This window comes from Podarcis muralis, chromosome 15, assembly GCF_964188315.1.
Source record: "Podarcis muralis chromosome 15, rPodMur119.hap1.1, whole genome shotgun sequence".
Taxonomy (NCBI): Eukaryota; Metazoa; Chordata; class Lepidosauria; order Squamata; family Lacertidae; genus Podarcis; species Podarcis muralis.
This window is the reverse complement of record NC_135669.1, coordinates 10,585,382-10,604,857: the sequence shown is the minus strand read 5'-3', so window position 1 is coordinate 10,604,857 and position 19,476 is coordinate 10,585,382. Positions and strand designations below refer to the sequence as shown.

Below are 19,476 nucleotides of genomic sequence, written 5' to 3'. Positions count from 1 at the left end.
TGCACCGTCTCTCTGCCTCTCTCGCTGGGGGGCTTTTCCCGGCTGCTGCAAGAAGGAGCGTGTCGGCTTGCTGCAAAGCGGCTTGCTTTTCTCCTTGTGCTGCAGAATCCCTTCCCTCCTGCTGCCCTTCCCGTCCAGTTTTGCAGCCAGGAGGAGGAGAGCACACACTGCGATCTTCTCTGCTAGAAATGCACGCGCACCGTGTGAATCCATCCAGGCGCTGCCGTGTTGGGTTTGTTTATTTGCTTTTAATAAAAAAAAATTAAAATAGGATAGGCTACGGACCGCCCATGTAGGCATCGCCGCGTTGCATTGCAGCAATTTGCACGGCAGGCGCAAGATTGGGAGTTGCTACTCCGAGGTGCAGCTTCGGAGAGCGAGAACACGTCGTGCAACAAGACGTTATAAAGCCCTAGTCCTCATTGAGGTGGCAGAGCCGGGTTTGAGTTTCCGTCCATATCGGGAGCGGGGGCTTAGAGGACGGAAGGCTCCTCTATACCAAATACATTTTCCTGCACGCAGGAGACTGGCATCCTAAAGGAAAGGGCCCCGATCCGGCGTTATCTCTGCAATATTAAGCTCTGCAAGCCTTTTTCGTTTTGCATGGAGAGGCAGGTCACTATGGAAAGCCTCCAACGGCAGCCCACAGTGTTACGCTTAGACCCCGGAGTCTTTTAAGGGTTTGGGTGCCAGCCACCACCCACGAAATCCCCAGTGTTTTGCTTTAAATAATAAAAACCCCTGCTTTCTTTTGGAGGGAAAAAAGAGAGCTGCCTTTCTGCTTCAATGGACTTAAAAGCAGATCTCGCTTCGGTTGTGGAACGCCCTCCCATCAGATGTCAAGGAAATAAACAACTATCTGACTTTTAGAAGACATCTGAAGGCAGCCCTGTTTAGGGAAGTTTTTAATGACTTTCAAGGTATTTTTAATATTTTGTTGGAAGCCGCTCAGAGTGGCTGTGGAAACCCAGCCAGATGGGCTAGGTATAAATAAATAAAATAATAGATTTTTAAAGAAATGGACACTATGTTCCCCTTTTCTGAAAGGGCATGCATTCTTCTGCCCTTGGGGTCTGTGACCCTCCGGCTCCCATCAGCCCCTGCCAGTGGTTAGAAGTGGTGGAATTTGCAGTCCTGACATCTGTTGGTGCCCTGCTTCCCAGTCCCTGAATGACTGAGCCAGTCTTCTTGGCAAGGTGCTCAGACACCAAATACTGCAGCTGTCTGAGAATTACAGACATAGCAAAATAGAGGAGGGCATTCCTCAAGTTTGATCATTGCACCAGGGTATGAAGTCCAGAGATAGCTTCCTGCTAGCAAAGCATTTGGCCCAGGCATACAGCTACTTTATTGGATCTCTTCCAAATGGTGTTCTGTAAAGTAACCAGAAGGTATTTCCTGCACTATGACTAGGAAAGAGCAAAAGCAGCGCCACTACATGGCGTGAAGCTTTACCTTTTGCCGATATAAACCGTAATTGTTTACAGGGAATGACAAGACTCTCGGCGCTCTGTGAAGGAAGTCTTTAAAGCAGTGGCACCCATCTGGACGGGACTTTGGGGAGGAAGCCCCCAAACCCTCGGATTGGAGTGTGACTGTTACGCCACAAAGCCATGTGGTGTTATCACTGGTGCATAATAGGCATGGAATTAAAAATGAGAAGTCGTGTGATGCATATGTGCCTTCAACCATTTATTAAATTGCTTGTTTTCATTAGATTACCGCAAATGGGATCCAGTTATTTTCTTCCTCTGTTCTGTGCCTGTGTCCTTAACACTGTTGGAGGATGTGATTCTAGAACATGCTCCTGGCCGTGAATAGTAAAGACAAAAGCAAAGGGCAGAACGGAGTAAAGTCTTACCGGCTGAGATTGCAGCATTTGCAGTCTCAAGGGGGGATGCAGTAATAGGGTGGCCTCCAAATCAGAAATGCAAAATGTTTTCTATGCAGCTTAATAATTTCCCAGTTTTTATTTAAAACTTTCTTTGGGAATCTGATACTCTTGCTAGAAATCCTTGGCAAAATTTCTATCCTGCAGCACACTGTGTGGCTATATGAGCCTTAAAGATGGTTTTCAGTAGCTACATTATGATAGGTGCTTAAATTTCTCGTTCAACAAGATGCTAGAACCTGAAATAAAAACCTAATTTCTCCTCCTGGGGTAGTGCTCTTTCTCTGCATAACATCCAGAGCTACATCTGCAAACCTGGAAGGGAGGGGGAGGAGGAAGGAATATCAGCAAATGATGATGTAACCCACAGCAGCAGCAGCTTCCTTTTCCTATGTCCTCCCTTTCCTTTTTCAGCAGGCAGAATAGGAATATCCATGTTGTATATAATGGCTGTGAAACCTTCCAATGTGAAATTGGTGGTGGTGGGGCACAGCACTGCAGACATGCATGTTCAGGTTCAGGTTCCCACTCATGCCCCTTTTTTTCATTTGCAAAAGCCGTTATTCTACTGCAATTTTGGTTTCATGGTGAATTGATCCCTTTCCTAGAAGTCATATGCACACAACCCTGCTGAAAAATTAGTTCTGAGCCAGGCATTACTAGACACAAATATTGTAAATTATATGCAGTTAATGCTTCTTTTTCAAATTAAGAACACTGCAGAAGACCAACAAAACCAGACAGATCAACAGGCAGATTAAACAAACAAGCTCATACCAATCAGATGGTAGAAAATTTATGCTCCTATCTAATCCAATTATGATATTAACATACTGGGGGCATTGAGAGTTGTAATATCCCATCTGAGTAAATCAGATTATAAATTTGATGTTACACTACCAAGGGGAGTGCCTTTTTTCTCTAGTGAATGTGAAAATAGCATCAAGTGACTGAATCCCAGATTCATACAATAAGTTTGGGACTTCATTCCTTCAACATTGTTCTAAATATTGCAGAGACACAAGTTGGATAATATGAACTCCAACCTTTGAATTTAAGAATTGCCCAAAGCAGGCTTATTCTATGTAACCTTTTATTTTCCATTAAGGGCTCTGGCAGGGTCTTACGAGTCCCTCCTTCTCAAAGCCTAGTTAGCACTTTTCCAGCCCTGCTGGAGGGGACCTTGGGATAAAATGAGGGAGCCATGTATGTCACCTTAACCTCCTTGGAGGAAATGATGGGGTATATTACATAGCTTTCCTTGTCCTGAAGCAACCTGTTTCAAACACCTTGTCCTATATAGAACTAAAGCTTTTAGTTTAGTAATGTTGAGCTAGCTAGTTATCAACAAGCCCTCGGTAGATTAGATGTTTAAACATTATGCTGTTCTCTTGAGCATTTCAGCATACACATGTCCTGCCCAATGTTTAGTCATGTTTGCAGTCATTAGAGGTTCCCAGTAGTGACAGTTACTCACCCAAATATTTTTTAACAAGGTATTGACAAAGATTGTAATCTCAGCAGTAGGCAAATAAGACATCAGTAACCCAGTCCTGTGATTTATGTTGGCAGCTGTTATTAAACCTATGTAGATGCTATTCATATGCACTCAGAATGCTGCCACAAAGCTGTTCAGGTTCCAAAGTCTATTCTGCCCATTAGCCTGCAGCCTCTCAAATGAACTATTCAATTTGCTATCTCCAACCAACATTGCATGTGATTTCCTAGTAGCAATAGGCATGCTTCTTAAGTAAATGGTAGTCACTTTCCATAAAGGGTTATAGTGGCACCAAGACTAATGCCAATGAAACAGCTGAACATAAAAGACAGTAATACATGCAACATTAGTTGATCCTGTAAGTGCATCCGCAGATTGCTATCTCTTGTGAAGCCAACAATGTAACTTCTCTTGCAAATATAGCAATCATTCAGCAATACTTTTGTGATTTACTTGCTAAGGGACACGGCCAGTGTTTAGTTCACAACATCAACTATACCAGTGTTGCAATGTTTCTGACATCAGTTAGTACCACTGTGAGCAGAGACCAGTTTAGAAGATGAAAATGACAGCTTGCTGAATTAAAAAATTGTAAGAAATTGTGTTAAGAGGATACTTGCCCAAGTAAATGTGTATTAGTTGGGACATTTGGATGTATTTCCCCCCTTTAAGCAGTATAACAAGAGATTTATAGAGCAAATGCCTCAACATTTTCAGCTTAATGCCTTTCAAACAAGGCCTTAGAATTACCAGCTTTTATTCTTGGGCTAGAACTAGGCAGCACTATTTGGATCTCACGGCTTCCCTCTCATAGGATCACACAATTTAGTACATCTCAAACTATGTTCAAACAGTAACTTAGTTAACTCAGAGGCCCCAACTTCTATCAGCCTCAGTCAGCATAGTATATAGTCTGCTATGGTGATCACTATGGGGAAGAACAAGTTCTCCATCCCCAAAGAATAGAATAAAGGTTACACAGACAGGCTTAATATTGGCCAACACCTAAGCCACCCCAAGGTTTGACAATGTTTTTAGGATTAGGACCTATCTGATCAGATTATAACATGCAAGGCTTTGCCTTGGGGGAGAAAACAACAAACTAGCATGTGGTTTAACTCGTTTTATTTCACTTTGCAAACAAAGTTGTCTTCAGTCCAGCTGGACTTGTGAGGGAGCAGAAATTGAAACCCAATAGAAAAGCAGCAGTAAGTCAGGAGCACAAGGATTACAGGGGACTAACCCCAGCTACAGAAGGAATGGTTGATTGTTAAGACAAAGGAATTTTATGACAGCTGCCCACAGTCAGAGATGGTGATCTTCTTGCTTGTCTTGCCGTTCCTTGACCCAAAGCGCTCCATTGCTTCCACAATATTCATTCCATCTTTGACTTTGCCAAAGACCACATGTTTCCCATCCAACCTAAGGAAATAAATTGGTTAGAACAATTTAGAATGCTTTTGTGATTTTTGTTATTTCATAAAGCTGTTCCAAATACATTTAAGGCTACCATCCTGTCAACATTCAGAAGATTTTAGGGGACAGGCAGCTGGCAATAACTATGCTAGCCAAGAAATTATGCTTGGCTATTATGTTTGGTGTAACTTTAGACAAAACACAACCTTCTACTTCAGGCTCAGGGTATTCTATTCCATTTGAACTAATGCCTAAGTTCACTGTTGAGAGTCTCAAACAAAGTACTCACCAGTCAGTTTTGGCAGTGCAGATGAAGAACTGAGACCCATTTGTATTGGGACCAGCATTTGCCATAGACAAGATGCCAGCACCTGTGTGCTTGAGGACGAAGTTCTCATCAGCAAACTTCTCACCGTAAATTGATTTACCACCTGTTCCATTATGACGAGTAAAGTCACCACCCTATAGAAAAACAATATACACATGTAGCTGAAACCTGACACTGGGTATATTATATATGGATTCAGGACAGAAGAGCAATTATGCAAGCAGAAAAGGTCAAAGTCTAGGGACCAGACTATCATAAATCGTAAAACATGACAAGGCAGGACCGCAATGCTTTTTATATGAATGAATCTCATCAACAGTGCAATTCAAATACTGTAAGACTAAAATCATAACTGCTACATACCTGGCACATAAACCCAGGAATGATTCTGTGGAAGCAGGAACCCTTGTAACCAAAACCTTTCTCCCCAGTGCTCAAGGCACGGAAATTCTCTGAAATCAGAGGCAGACATTTGTAAGAACAGCCTTCCACATTTGCTTAGATCCTTGAAAAATTACTTCCAACAAACATGCCTGGAGATGAAGGCACTTCAAATGTACAAACCTGCTGTCTTTGGAACCTTGTCTGCATATAGCTGTGGGACAAAAACAGAAGTCAATTAATGAGATTCAGTTTGAATAGACACATTTTTACTTAACTCCCTTAATTTTCCCAGTCTCACTGATCCTTCTTGCTGTATTGCTTTACCAAGAGAACCACTGCCTTTTAAAATATTTAACCTGGGTGGTTATGGCGTATAACATTCATTCAAGCTATCCTGTTAACCATTTGTAGTTATCAGCGTCATTAATTCTAGCAACATGCGCCAAAATGTATGTATTGCAAGGGATGCTATAAATTGAAAACATCCTATTCTTCAAATCAAAACTGACTGTTGACTCATTTATCGAACTGAACTCTGCAGGAATGATACAAGGCAGAAGCTAATTGATAGGATCAAGGCACATTAGACTGATACAGCATGCTTATGCCTTAAGATTGAAGAGCACTCTAGAGGGAGCTCTGACAAACCAGAATCCTCCTAGTCTTCTAATAAAAATGGTCGACTTAACTACCATCTACTGCTAAATATTGAGGCCAGCTGCAATCAGGCAAAAACGATTTACTGTCTACTCGCCATATTTATTACCACCAGTTAAAAGAGTAATCCTAACAAATCTACTTTACATACAACTGCATTTTGTTTTGGCACAACTTTAGCTAGTGTATAAAAGGCATCCAACACGGCAGAATTTTCATAATTTGGAAAAGGCACGAAGTGTTCCACCCACTCCCAAATCCAATCGGCATACTGGCCATTTATTCTTTGCTGCAGTGACAGGACTCACGCCAGGTACAAATTAGCTGGACAACTCTAGCGTGCACCGTGCTCAATCTGGCTCTAGCACCATTCGCATACGGGGTAAAACTTGCAACAGCCACCTCTGTGGTGCAATCATTTGTCGCACTTTGAAACCCCGCACTGAAATTTAACCCGCTTATTTCCCCCCGCACAAAGCAGACACAATCCATCAAAACGTTAAAAGGAGCAGAAGTAACCTTTCATAGCCATCCCTAACCTCTGCCGTGGGCTTGGATGAGTGAAGATTTTCTTACTAAAATCGCGGGTCAAGGAAAACAAAGCTACACTCGCAGCTTTTCGGTGCACGAATCTCCTTGCTCCACGCAAGGCATTGCCGTGAAGAAAAGGAGCAGGAAACCCAGCTAAGGAAATATGCACGGGAGACCGCAGCCCGCCATTTGGCGCTTTTGCTAGCAAGGAAAACCTGATCGGGAGCGAGGGGAACAGAAAGCCCGAGAATCCAGGCCTCCCTTCATGCGATCTAGAAAGGGGCTCGTCCGCACAGCACTTGCATTATAATTTTTTGGGGGGTCCGTTAGAGACGCCCGCAAGGCAATCCTTATGCCTCGTTACACTAAAAAAAATGCCCCCAAAACTACCACGGAAAATAATCCATAAATGGAAGCTACCCCCCCCAATGCCGCCCCCGGCCCTCCTCCTATTTCTGCAAGCAAAGGCGTGGGGAGAATGGACAGCGTCAGGGGCGAGGCGTCAAGAGCCTCGCCGGCGGCGACAACAGCCAAAGGCCTTGCAGGCGGCGTTAGCAGCCCGTCCCTTCCCCGCGCAGGGAAGAGCGAGGAAGGAGCGGCGGCGGCGGCGGCGGCGAGGGAAACAAAGGCGGCGGCGGCCAGCAACCGCTTCCCCCAGGGCAGGCTGCGCAGGCCACGTGGAGGAGGCGACGCCCGTCCGCGCGCGCCCACTTCCCTTCCTCTGTTGCCGTCGCCCCCCCCCGGGCCAGGCCGCCCGGATGCGCGCGCAGCCCCTCTCGCGCCGCAGTGAGGCGATGGCGCCCCCTCCCCCCGCAACCGGCGCCCGTTGCTCCTAACCGCCCCCACCCTCCCCGTGCACACACACACCAGTCCCAAAATGGCCCCGGACTCCCTCCCCGGCAGGAAATGGCGGCGGAGCCGAGTCCTCCTCAGGCGCGCCCCTCTCCCCGCGCTCTAGCCGTAACGGCTCTCCTCTTCGTACCTCGAAGGTGACGCGCCCCAAGGGCTCGCCGTCGGCGCAGACGTCGAAAAACACGACCGGGTTGGCCATGATGGCGGGAATGAGTCGAATAAAGGAAGGGGGTAGCTTAAAAAAAAAGGAAAAAACCGGCGGCGGCGGTAACAGGCAGCACCAGCGTCAAGCCTTCTCCACACAGTAAGGAGCGCGGCACAGCAGAAAGAACGGCGGCCGCTCGCAGGGCTTATATAGCCGGCGGACCCCCGCCTCCGCCTTCCCTCACGCGACTTTCGGCCAATCGCAACGAGGAGAGTTTCCAGAGTGAAAGGGGCGCGGGGCCAGTCAGAGCTCTGGGTTCGGGGCGAGGGTGGGTGCACGGGTGTTCCGCGCCTCTAAGTAAGGGCGTGGTCTCCGCGAGAGGCGGGAACCGAAGAAAGGTATGGGGGAGGGTTGCTTCTCACCCCCCTCTTTTTCTGAGCATGCGCGCTGTTGACTTGCACTGGGTAAGGCTAAGGTTGTCTGTATGGAAGGAAGGAAGGGGTGGGGGATGGGGACGGGGCCTGCCGGTTCCTCCCCACCCCCCAATCCCGCGCTTTTTAGTGCTGAGGGAGGAAACGGCTGTGGAAGCTCTGCAGGCCGCAGGCCCGTCTGCTCGGAAGCAAGCCTCTCGGGCTCCGAGGCGGCTTCGTCGCCAAGGAGCAGGGCTTGAATGGCAGCCGTGTGGCGGGATGTGGCCGCGCAGGGAGCCGAGGCACGAGGGCGGGGGCCGAATCCAGGATGCAGAAATGTTGGGTGACTTGACTTGTGATGGCTGCTTGAACTCGGATAAGGAGGAAGCAGCGGGGAAGGAACCGAGAGGGCTGCGTATCTGGTCCGGGCTTGGAAGCGAACATGGCTGTGTAAACGCACTAGCAGCAAACCAGTGATAGGTTTGGTTTATTTATTCATTTTTCCAGATCCAGGCTAACGTGTGTTTTTTAAACTCACTCGACCCACCCGCCTCAGAGTTCTGGTCGACATGGAAAGCTTGCACACTGTTTTGCAACATCTGGAGGGGCCCTAACGCAGCTGTTTGACCAGCTCTGGATTTTGGAAGGCCTCCACCTTTTTATTATGACGCTTGTATCTTTCCTCCAAGGTGCTTATGCGGACCATAAACGGCCCTGTTATTAATATATTTATTAATTACCCTCCTTTCAACCCAAGGTCCCAAGGTGAGTTACAGCAATTAAAACAAAATGTTCAGAATACAACTTATAAGCCTCCAAATAACATGGGTCCTGAAAATATACCTCTGCTGTTCCTGTTTTTGAAAATGCAAATAAAAATTAAAAAAGAAAATCTATCTTTCCGGTATCAAAAGCCAGGGTAAAGAGGTGTCTTCAGCATTTGCCAAAAGCTGTATAATAAAGATGGCCAGTGTGCTCCACCCATCCTTTTCATCTTCCCAACAAACCTGAGAGTTAAGTTAGGCTAGGACTGCAAAGAGCGACTGGACCAAAACCAGCAAGTTAGGCTGTGTACACATTCCTGTTTACTCTCCATGTAATAGCCACAATCTATATTGTCTCGTTTCTTATGAAATGTTGCTCCCTGGAAACTGGGGGGCAGGGGGAGGGAATGATGCATCTTTTTTCAAAAGCAGCAGTGCATACACAGCCTCTGTTTCATGTGGATTTGAATCTGTGTCTCCCCAGTCCTAGCCCAGTTTATGAAGGTGTCAACTTCATATAACTCAACAGCCCCTCATTTCAATTATCTGGCCCTGGGATTTAAGATGGGATTAGGGTGGGTGCATTTCTGAGATCTTGGAGTCAACTGTTTCTCACCTGTATGTTCATTGCTTATTCATGACTCTTGTCCTGCACTTCATAGTGCTGCCTCAATACCCAAAATAGGCACAGCTTCTTCTGGTGGTATTTTTGGCATGAAGTCATACATTTCTCACACATTTTTGACTCTCAGCTGTGCTTGCTTCTGAAGGAAGCCTGTTCGTATTAGTGAGTTTACTTTGGAGAAAAAGCCACTGGGGAACAGTAGCCTGTTTCATAACCGGCAAGAAGGCACTGTCACAAATTTCAGGGTCTTTTCACCTTTCAGTCATTAATGGTGTTTCAGCATGTACTGCTGTAATTTGATCTTCAAAATCTGACATTGCAATTTCACTGAAGATAAGTGCTTCCCCATGTGTGAAACACTACAACCAACATGTAGGTTAGTGAGAACATAATCTCCTTGATAAGTTTCTTGCATTTTAATGACAATAATTAGTCTCTGCAAGTGAACTACGTTAGCTGTGTACAGGTGTAAATTTTGCAGGATTTATTTTGTGCTTTGAGGTGCACCAGCTGAAGTATACAGTAGTCACTTGGGGTGGAACCAGATGCAAAATGGTATCTTGGGGTGCAGCCACTTAAGTATCACATCCAAGTACATATCTACTTTCATGTGCAATTATAGATCAGGGGCTTTAGCAGCCTAATTTAAAGTAGCCTTGTACATAATCCCACAAAGGTGACTAGCATGGAAATATATTTACAGTGGTACCTCAGGTTAAGAACTTAATTCGTTCCGGAGGTCCGTTCTTAACCTGAAACTGTTCTTAACCTGAAGCACCACTTTAGCTAATGGGGCCTCCTGCTGCCACCACGCCGCTGGAGCATGATTTCTGTTCTCATCCTGAAGCAAAGTTCTTAACCCGAGATAATATTTCTGGGTTAGCAGAGTCTGTAACCTGAAGCGTATGTAACCTGAAGCGTATGTAACTCGAGGTACCACTGTACTGGCCTGTTGTGGCCTGCCAAGAAACATCTTGAAGGTCCCAGGCCACAGAGAAGTTAGGCTGGCCTCAACTAGAGCCAGGGCTTTTTCGGCTGTGGCTCCGATCTGGTGGGACTTGACATCTTTCCGCAGGGCCTGCAAGACAGAGCTGTTCCACCAGGCCTTTGGCACAGCCTGACTCCCTCAGGGCACAGCCTGACTCCCTCCCTTGGCAATCTTCGCGGAGCTCTGGCCCAATGGTTGCCAGTGGCTTGATTTGAATTAATTTATAATGAATGATTTTAGAGTGTTGTTTGTGCTGTACTTTTGTACTGTTTTATTGTTGTTAGCCGCCCTGAGCCCGGCTTCGGCTGGGGAGGGCGGGATATAAATAAAATTTATTATTATTATTATTATTATTATTATTATTATTATTATTATTATTATTCAAGAAGGGGACAAAGGGATTGGTTCCTCCAACTGCATGCAGTTGGTTTTTGTTGTTGTTGCTATTGTCAAATCTACAAGCAATAAAGTGGAAGAACAGAGCTTTCCAAACTCTGCGTCACGACATGTTTGTGTGTAGGTATGTTGCACAAATGCTCCCTTCTGGCGCTGGAAAGGGTTCGTTTACCCTCCGGTTTGCTAGTAAAATTGAATTACTGTGTCACGAAATGATGCATGTCCAAAAAGCATGTCACCAACTTGAAAAGTTCTGTGGTAGAGCCTCATCTACTTTCTGTCTACCCCTGTGTTAGGAAGAGTATCACTGTGAATTTGGAACTAATGAGGGCTTTCTTCACACTTCGCTCCAAAAGTAGTCCGTTACAGTAGCAGCAACCATGCTCCCTCCAAACCAAATGGCGACACCTTGCAGAGAAATTGTTCATACAGCCTGAATAAAACTTACCACACACAGAAAGCTTTAAAGTCGACAGAATTGAGGCATAACTTGGGAACATTTTGGAGTGGCAGCAAAACACAATCTCTCCCATTCATATTAAGTACTAGCAGAGCATCATAGGTTCCTAGCCAAAATACATACAATAATGCCTTTTCTTTTGTGTCTGTAGGAATCTGGACAGGCTAACTTGACTACAATTCCAGCAATAAAGTTATCCTCAATCCCATCCAATGTATCAGGAGTGGGGTACCTGTAGCCCTCCAAATGTTGCTGAACTGCCCCTACCATCATCCCTGACTGTTATCCATACTAGGAGGAGTTAATGGGAGCTGCAGTCATGGGCGTAGCCATGATTTTTGTTAGGGCAGGTAGGCCTTTTGTTGGGACAGGGGGCAGCACCTCAGTTTGCTATGTATTTTTATTGATTTTTATTGACTTAGGGGGGCAGCTGCCCCACCTTGGCTACACTCATGGCTGCAGTCCAGTAACATCTGGAGGGCTCTGGGTTCCCTACACTTGTTGTATATACAAGAAAGCAGTCATTTTGGCATCCTTCAAAAACTAAAATGGGGCTTTCCCTCTTGGGACCTCCTGTGTATCATGGCTTCTTTGTCCCACTCAGATTCGAGCAATGAATCAATCAAAGCTCCCTCCAGCTAGTTGCATGCCTTTGGGTGCATAGACCCTATACATTCAAGGTTCACACACTGTGGAATCCTGGGAACCGTAGTTCTGGGAGTTATAGCTCTGTACAGGGTAAGCTAAACTTTCCAGGATTCTTTGGGGTGGGAGAAATGCACCTTAAATATATGGTATGCACACAGTCGCAATTAGTTACCCTACCAGGAAGAATTACATAGGGCTTACAATCAGTTCTCTGCCTCCAGTGAGCTTCTGCTTCTTGAACAGCAAGTTGTTGCTCATTTGTTCTTGCTTCATAGCTAGCCTTAGGCACAGATCCTGCACTCTTGCCAGATCCTTTTGTCTCTGCAGCAGCCAGCTCCTAATATTGCCATATTCCATGCAATTTTTAGCAATGTTAAGGGCACTGTATATAACATTTGTAACCCACCAACTCCTTTTTCAAAAATCACAGCAATGTACAATAAATCATTAAAACATCATAAGTTCAGAACAAATGAGCAGCACTTACTGAAATTAGTTCCACTAGCAAGACAGAAACATTTTCAGGTGACAAAATATCAGGGGCCTGTCAGATTTCAATAGGAAAAGTGTCCCAAATTACTGTTGGCACTATGCTAAAAGCCTTAATTCATGTCAAAGCTAAATAAATAACTGTGGGACAGTTGGGAGGGCTTCTTCAGGTGATCACAGTGGCTGGCCAGTTTGTAAGGGACAATATGATCTTCTAGGTGGCCTGGTCTTTAGCCATTTAGGGCTTAATACACCAACAGTAATACCTTAAAACTAGCTCAGTAATGTACTGGCAGCAGTGCAGCGCTTTCAGTGCAGGTATAATACAGTGGTACCTCAGGTTATACAGTGGTGGCTCGCAAGACGAAAAGAATCCGTTCCGCGATTCTCTTCATCTAGCGGTTTTTTCGTCTTGCGAAGCAACCCCATTAGCGGCTAAGAGGATTAGCGCTATTAGCGGCTTAGCGGCTATTAAAGGATTAGCGGCTAAGCTGCTAAAAGGCTATTAGTGGCTTAGCGCCTTTGAAAAGGGGGGGGGGAGCAAGAAAAAAATGGCGAGGCTCACAAGACATTTTCGTCTTGCGAAGCAAGCCCATAGGGAAATTCGTCTTGCGAAGCGCATCGCAAACGGAAAAGCCTTTCGTCTAGCGGGTTTTCCGTCTTGCGAGGCATTCGTCTTGCGGGGCACCACTGTATACGCTTCAGGTTACGGACTCCGCTAACCCAGAAATAGTGCTTCAGGTTAAGAACTTTGCTTCAGGATGAGAACAGAAATTGTGCTCCGGCGGTGCGGCAGCAGCAGGAGGCCCCATTAGCTAAAGTAGTGCTTCAGGTTAAGAACGGTTTCAGGTTGAGAACGGACCTCCAGAACGAATTAAGTACTTAACCCGAGGTACCACTGTATGGTGATGTGGAGCTGTTCTGGCCAGAAACTGGGCTACAGCATTCTGTGCAAGCTACAGTTTCCAAACCAACCTCAAGCATAGCCCCACATAGAGCACACTGCAGTAGTTCAGCTTACATAGAATCATAGAGTTGGAAGAGACCACAAGGGCCATCGAGTCCAACCCCCTGCCAAGCAGGAAACACCATCAGAGCACTCCTGACATATGGTTGTCAAGCCTCTGCTTAAAGACCTCCATAGTAGAATCATAGACCATGTTTAAACATGTTCATATGCACTTAAATGGAAATGGAAAAACAGGCCCAACAGTCAGAACCTATGCTATGATGGAGATGTCACCTAAAGACCCATCACTGTCAAAGCTGATCACTGCAACATTCTTTTCGATTTAATTGTTATTGTGTGTTTTTTTAAAAATAAAAAACCTCTGTAAGCACCTGTCTAGGAATGTACAAGGCGACAGGTGCTTATTTTACCATATTTACTATATCTTATCATTTTCTACAGCAAAAGTGTGCTTATTCCCAGGGAAATGTGTTTAGCAATTGGGTGGGGGACTCAAGACACATTTGTCACTGCAGTAGCCATACGGGTTCTTTGATTTAAGTGAGTTTTTAAACACTGAAACTGCACATGCTCAGAGAACATTTTCTTTTGGCAGGGTTGGCCGACTGTTGTGCGTTTTTTGCTGTAACTTATTATGGATACAGAAGGAGTTGTAAAACACGGACCAGTTATGGAGAAAGGGAGAGGTAACATTACTTGTATGCTTCACAACTGAAGTACACATGGCCAGCTAAAGCCACCGCCCCACAAGATAATTAAGGTCGTGTACACACCATACATGCAAGGCATATCTCTCCCAAAAGAATATGGGAACTGCAGTTCACCCCTCTCTGCACCCTTAAACTGCAATTCCCAGGATTCTTTGAGAGTAAAGTGTGCTTTAAATGTGATACTTGTGCATTGAATGTATGGTAGATATGCAGGACAAGCCCAGGTTGCAGACTGCAGTTTTTGTCCTGCTCTTCCCTGTGACTTTGTTGATCTCTTAGTTGCTGGTCTAGCAGTTTGTGATCATCTTTGGGTTCGCTCCCTTCCTTGCTGATCAAGGCATTTTTCTAGCATGGGCAGCAATTATATATAGGTGACCTAGTGCTTTCCAGGGAAGGATGTCACAGCTGCTTTGGCTAAAGCGAGAGCAGGAACTCAAATCCCACTTCCGGAAGCTGAGTGGTAACTCAATATGGGGCGAGGCTCCTGTGTCTGTCCAGTAGTGCTGCAGGAGGTAGAATTGTTGCAGCTAGTTATACAGAATTTGCAAAGTAGTAGCATTGGAGGTTTAATAGTGACAGGCTTTTCAACAACTGCAACACCTGTGGTTGGGAGAAACTACGTCTGTCCTCAGTATCCATTGTATGAAACATTGAAAATACCCAGGAAAGCTGTTCCCTTCTAGATCAGTGTTTCCCAACCGGTGTTCCGCGGCACACTACTGTGCCGCGAGACGTTGCCTGGTGTGCCGTGGGAGGGAGGCGGGCGAGTCGCACGGCATCTCGGCGTTGGGCGGCAGCGAGCCCAGGAAGCGGCCCAGCCGGCCGGGGTCGCCCGCCTGCAGCAGCGCCTCGCACCCGCACGAGACCTGCTCCGCCGAGAAGCGCCTTCGTCCTCCTCCTCCTGCCTCTGCTCTCCTCCGGCGGCGGGGGCGCGCCGCCCTCCCCGGCCGGGGGGCTCGGCGGGGCCCGCGGGGAAGGAGGCCATGTTCGCGGCGCGCGGGATCGCGGCCCCCCTCGCCTGCCTCCGGCCCGCTCCCCTCCCCCTGCGCGCTGCCCTAGCCGTGCGGGTCTCCTCCCCCTGCGCCGCCGTCCCCTTTCCACATCCTAGGAGCCGCGGTCCACCTACCGCCCCTGGGCCACGGCGCGGCTCCCAGCCCGGGCTGGCCTCCGCCTCCTGGGACGCGCGCCCACCCCCGCGGCCCCCCAAACTTCGGAGCAACTCTCCAGACGCTTCTCCCCCGCCTCGGTCTCCCTCCTTTCCACTTCTCTTCCCCCCTTCCTTCCCTCTTTCTTTCTCTTTCTCTCCCACCCACCTTTCCTTCTATTAACTTTCCTTTCCCCTCCCTTCGTCCTTCCTACTTTTACTCCTGGGCCCCTCCCCCCTTTGCGCAGCCACAAATCAATCTCTCTCTCTTTTTTCCCCTCTCTCTCTTCTTTGCTCAGACGCAAAAAAGCGCCGCTTTTTGGAAATCCGGACTGCTGTCCCCGCTGAAACGATACTTTAAAAAAGGAAGAACCCACTGGCTCTTATTTCTGTTTAAAGCAGTAGATCCCGAACTCTTTTGGCCCACTGCCCCCTTGGTTCCACATCCCCCAGTGTCCCCTATGCTTACTCTATAGAAAGCATTACAGGGGTTAACGCGGCTCGCTAAGGAAGATATTAATAGAATTCTGCATTTGGGGGGAGACCCTAACAGTCATCTACCATTACCTTCTATGCTGTTACTATTTTTTTATTTTTTTTTTACATAAGTAAAAAGTGACCTTTCCCCATCTGGCATGGTGGTGTGCCTCGAGATTTTTTTCATGACACAAGTGTGCCTTTGCCCAAAAAAGGTTGGGAAACACTGTTCTAGATTTCCTCATCCAGCCCATGCTTATTCTTGTTCCATTATTATTGTTGAAGTGCCCAACCATAAAGAATAATTGACTAGATTGCTGCAGCCACATTAAAGTCAAGAATTTCAAAACAGGTGGCTGATACCAATTCTATGAAGATGACAGACATGATTTCAGAGAATCAGACAATGCAATTTTGCTAAACAGTGGTACTGTCAAATGGTTTTCTTCACAAGGAGTTCTAGAGGGTGGTCTTTACTCTGGAAAAGTAAGGAGTTAAATGTAGCTTTCAAAAAGCTCTAGCAGTCATCTTAAAAGAGGAGCAGGAGATGTAACTGCCATGTGATTTATTGCATTAAATTGAATATCTTGTAGCATGCATTTACTTACAGGTTTATAATGTAATTTAAAATTTTCATTGTATACTGTCCTGAAATGCATTTTTTGTTAAAGGGCAGCTTGTACATTTTTTTAAATAAATAGCTATACAGATTTCTGACTACAAGTCCAACATTTCCAGGTTATGTAGCTCAGATTAGCACAAAGGAGGCAAATCAGTACCACTCATATTCCCTTTTTGTGTAGCACCAGCATACCTTGCAGAGCTAATGTACTGAAGTAGGCTTCCAAAAATATCCCATCCTCCCAGTGATTTTATTTAAAGACGCTATATAACTGATATTAGCGGACATTATTCACCTATTGCCAGTTCACTTGTAACCATGTTACACATCCACCGCAAGCAAGCCTTCCATCTGGAGAGTCCCTTATAGCAGTGGTGAGGAACCTTAGGCCCAGTAGTCGATTGAAGTGCTCAGGGCCTCTCCTGTCAGGCCCTGAGGAACCCCCAGGCCATACCCCTCACTGGCTTCCCCTCTTGCCCTTCAGCGCTTTTGCCTCATTGGAATGTTTAGATTATTTAGCAAAATGTATATCCCTCTTGATTGATGTAAAACCACTAAGCAGTTTACGAGAAATATAGCTTAGTCGAGCAAGGGTCGTGGGTCCCATGTTGGGCAAAAGATTCCTGCATTGCAGATTGTCTTTAAATTATTTTTTAGACTATCTAGATTATCCTTGTGGTCCTTTCCAACTCTGATAAAGTTTCCCCTCACCTGCCTTAGTGGATCAAGGCTCAGCAACTGCACATGAAAAATCTGATGCATTTGTGCATATGCAGTGCTTGCCCCAGATTGGTGTGTATGCAGCCCTGCTTTTCAGAATAATTTTATTAGTCTGTTTCATACGCGCACACACAAATCTGCATACTCCAGTGCAACCCCATCAAACCCAGTGGAGCTTACTTCCTATGGAGAACTTCATAGGATTTGGAATTCTAATCCGAGGTAGCCAGGATGAAAACTGAAGCAGGGTTCCTCTTTATGCTGGATTAGTTAATCCAGGATATTTTGTTTCTGGCTCCGCCCATCAGCTCTGGCTCTGCCCACCACTGACGTGCTTTCCTGGCCAATTACCCTCAAGTGATTGTGGTCCCTAGAAAGAAAAAATGCTGCTTGAGCCTGTCTTAGATAAGACATTTCTTGGACGTGGTATTTATTTTCATGTTGTGTACCTGGGGGGGGGGTGTGCTGGAAGATTTACCCCACCATTTGTTGGGTTGCACAGTTTAGTGGGTAAGTAAGACTCGGGTGGTGTTGTGGGTTAAACCACAGAGCCTAGGACTTGCCAATCAGAAGGTCGGCGGTTCGAATCCCCGTGACGGGGTGAGCTCCCGTTGCTCGGCCCCTGCTCCTGCCAACCTAGCAGTTCAAAAGCACGTCAAAGTGCAAGTAGATAAATAGGTACCGCTCCGGCGGGAAGGTAAACGGCGTTTCCGTGCGCTGCTCTTGTTCGCCCGAAGCAGCTTAGTCATGCTGGCCACATGACCCGGAAGTGTACGCCGGCTCCCTCGGCCAATAAAGCGAGATGAGCGCCGCAACCCCAGAGTCGGCCACGACTGGACCTAATGGTCAGGGGTCCCTTTACCTTTACCTTAAGACACAGGTATCTTGAACAGATTATTGCTGGGACTCTCTGTAAGATCGAACAATTTTTATTTAGCAAACAGCCAAGAATGTGTTTTTTGCAACTGAGTCCCCCACCACCACTCTTGTACATCAAGTAGACTATTTTATTGATCAGTAGCTCTGTACAGATGTTGACTTCCAGTGTATCAAATAATGTTTTTTGGTCATGATCTATGGGTAGACCAGGTCTGCATCTGATGTACCTATTTTGGCTTTTATTTTGTATTGATATTTTTATACAGTTGCTATGGCTTACAACCAAGCGACTAAACCAACTTACCTATTTTAGAACTAGATCGTTTTATTGGAATATAAAAGGGAGCAGCTCATAGTGTGGTGCTGATAATGTCAAGGTTGCAGGTTTGATTCCTGTATGGGGCAGTTGCATATTCTTGCATTGCAGGGCGTTGGACTAGATGATCCTCAGGGTCTCTTCCAACTCTACAAATCCTTGATTTTGTGATTTTTGGTGAGCATTTTTAAGGCAGGGGAAGGGGAACCTTGGGCCCAGGAGCCACATGTGGCTCTCCAGGCCTTTCTATCTGGCCCTTGAGATTCTCTCCAAACCACACCCCCTCATTGGCCCTGTTTAACACCCAGAATATTTTTTGCCTGACTGCAATGTGTCCTTGAACTCTGCTAATGCTCTTTGCCTGTCTGGATATAGGCTAGACTAGAGATGGGTACATGAATATGCATAGAAATGACAGTATGGTACAAATGCAAAATTCACATTCATTGCTCTGCCCAGTTTCGCCTCTGGTCTTGGAAGGCTGCTGAAATATACTCGGAGTCAAGTGTGAATTTCATGCTCTTTATTCAGCTCATAGTAGTGAGGAATGAAAGTTTCCCCAAAATATCTGCTTTATATACATTATTTACACAATGGGCCGCATGTGATTGGCTAATTCCGGGATTCTCCTGTAGGCCAATCAGGTTGCGGATTCACTTCCACCTGGAGCTGGATTGGGTGGCTCCTGCGGACCAGTCATACTGCTGCGTTGTTCTAGGACTAATGAGACTGCTGCATTCTGAATCCTATTGTTCTAGGACCAATCGGACTGCTGCATTTTGGATCCTATTCAACTTAGTACATAACAGCTGCCCAGAAGGGAATGCAGCCCTCAGGCTGAAGAAAGCGTCCCACCCTTGCTTTAAGCTACCTGGAGTGCTGCTCTGTGGGAATCGGCCCATTGCAACATAAAGGCAGCTATGTTAGCAGACAGTTGTGTAGCAACATGATAGGGGCGTGCCACTGACTCACACTTCCTGCCCTTCCACTGTGGCTTCCATCTTATCACTCTCCCCTTCCTGGCTGTTGGGAGTTCCCTTTTCCTTCCAACACCTGTTACACTAGCTGTGTGATGTCCAGATTGCAGTTTTGTAAAGAAAGGCTTGCCTCAAAATTCCCAATCAAGAAAAGGGACCACAAATGGTATCTTCCTGTT

The 19,476-nt window shown here is 46.2% G+C and overlaps 1 protein-coding gene and 1 long non-coding RNA gene across 2 annotated transcripts in view; one reads left to right on the top strand and one right to left on the bottom strand.

Moving 5' to 3' along the window:
- Positions 1 to 4,497: 4,497 nt before the first annotated feature.
- PPIA (peptidylprolyl isomerase A) lies at positions 4,498 to 7,890 on the bottom strand. The gene is made up of 5 exons (XM_028707883.2): positions 7,688 to 7,890; positions 5,698 to 5,728; positions 5,497 to 5,585; positions 5,095 to 5,267; positions 4,498 to 4,811 (listed from the first exon to the last, which is right to left on the bottom strand). Exons 1-5 carry the CDS (start codon positions 7,754 to 7,756, stop codon positions 4,676 to 4,678), a joined length of 498 nt encoding a protein of 165 aa, XP_028563716.2. The 5' UTR covers positions 7,757 to 7,890; the 3' UTR covers positions 4,498 to 4,675.
- A 137-nt stretch (positions 7,891 to 8,027) lies between these two features.
- LOC144325665 (uncharacterized) overlaps positions 8,028 to 19,476 on the top strand; it is a 32,852-nt gene continuing 21,403 nt past the window's right edge. Inside the window, exon 1 of the long non-coding RNA XR_013390880.1 lies at positions 8,028 to 8,592. This is a non-coding gene — a long non-coding RNA (uncharacterized LOC144325665). The remainder of the gene's footprint in view (positions 8,593 to 19,476) is intronic.

Excerpts from the sequence above, each read along its gene's own strand:
- PPIA (XM_028707883.2), bottom strand. The coding sequence starts at position 7,756 with ATGGCCAACCCGGTCGTGTTTTTCGACGTCTGCGCCGACGGCGAGCCC. Across the intron at positions 5,586-5,697 it reads CAAGGTTCCAAAGACAGCAG|AGAATTTCCGTGCCTTGAGC; the intron begins GTTTGTACATTT and ends CTCTGATTTCAG. Across the intron at positions 4,812-5,094 it reads TGCACTGCCAAAACTGACTG|GTTGGATGGGAAACATGTGG; the intron begins GTGAGTACTTTG and ends TTATTTCCTTAG.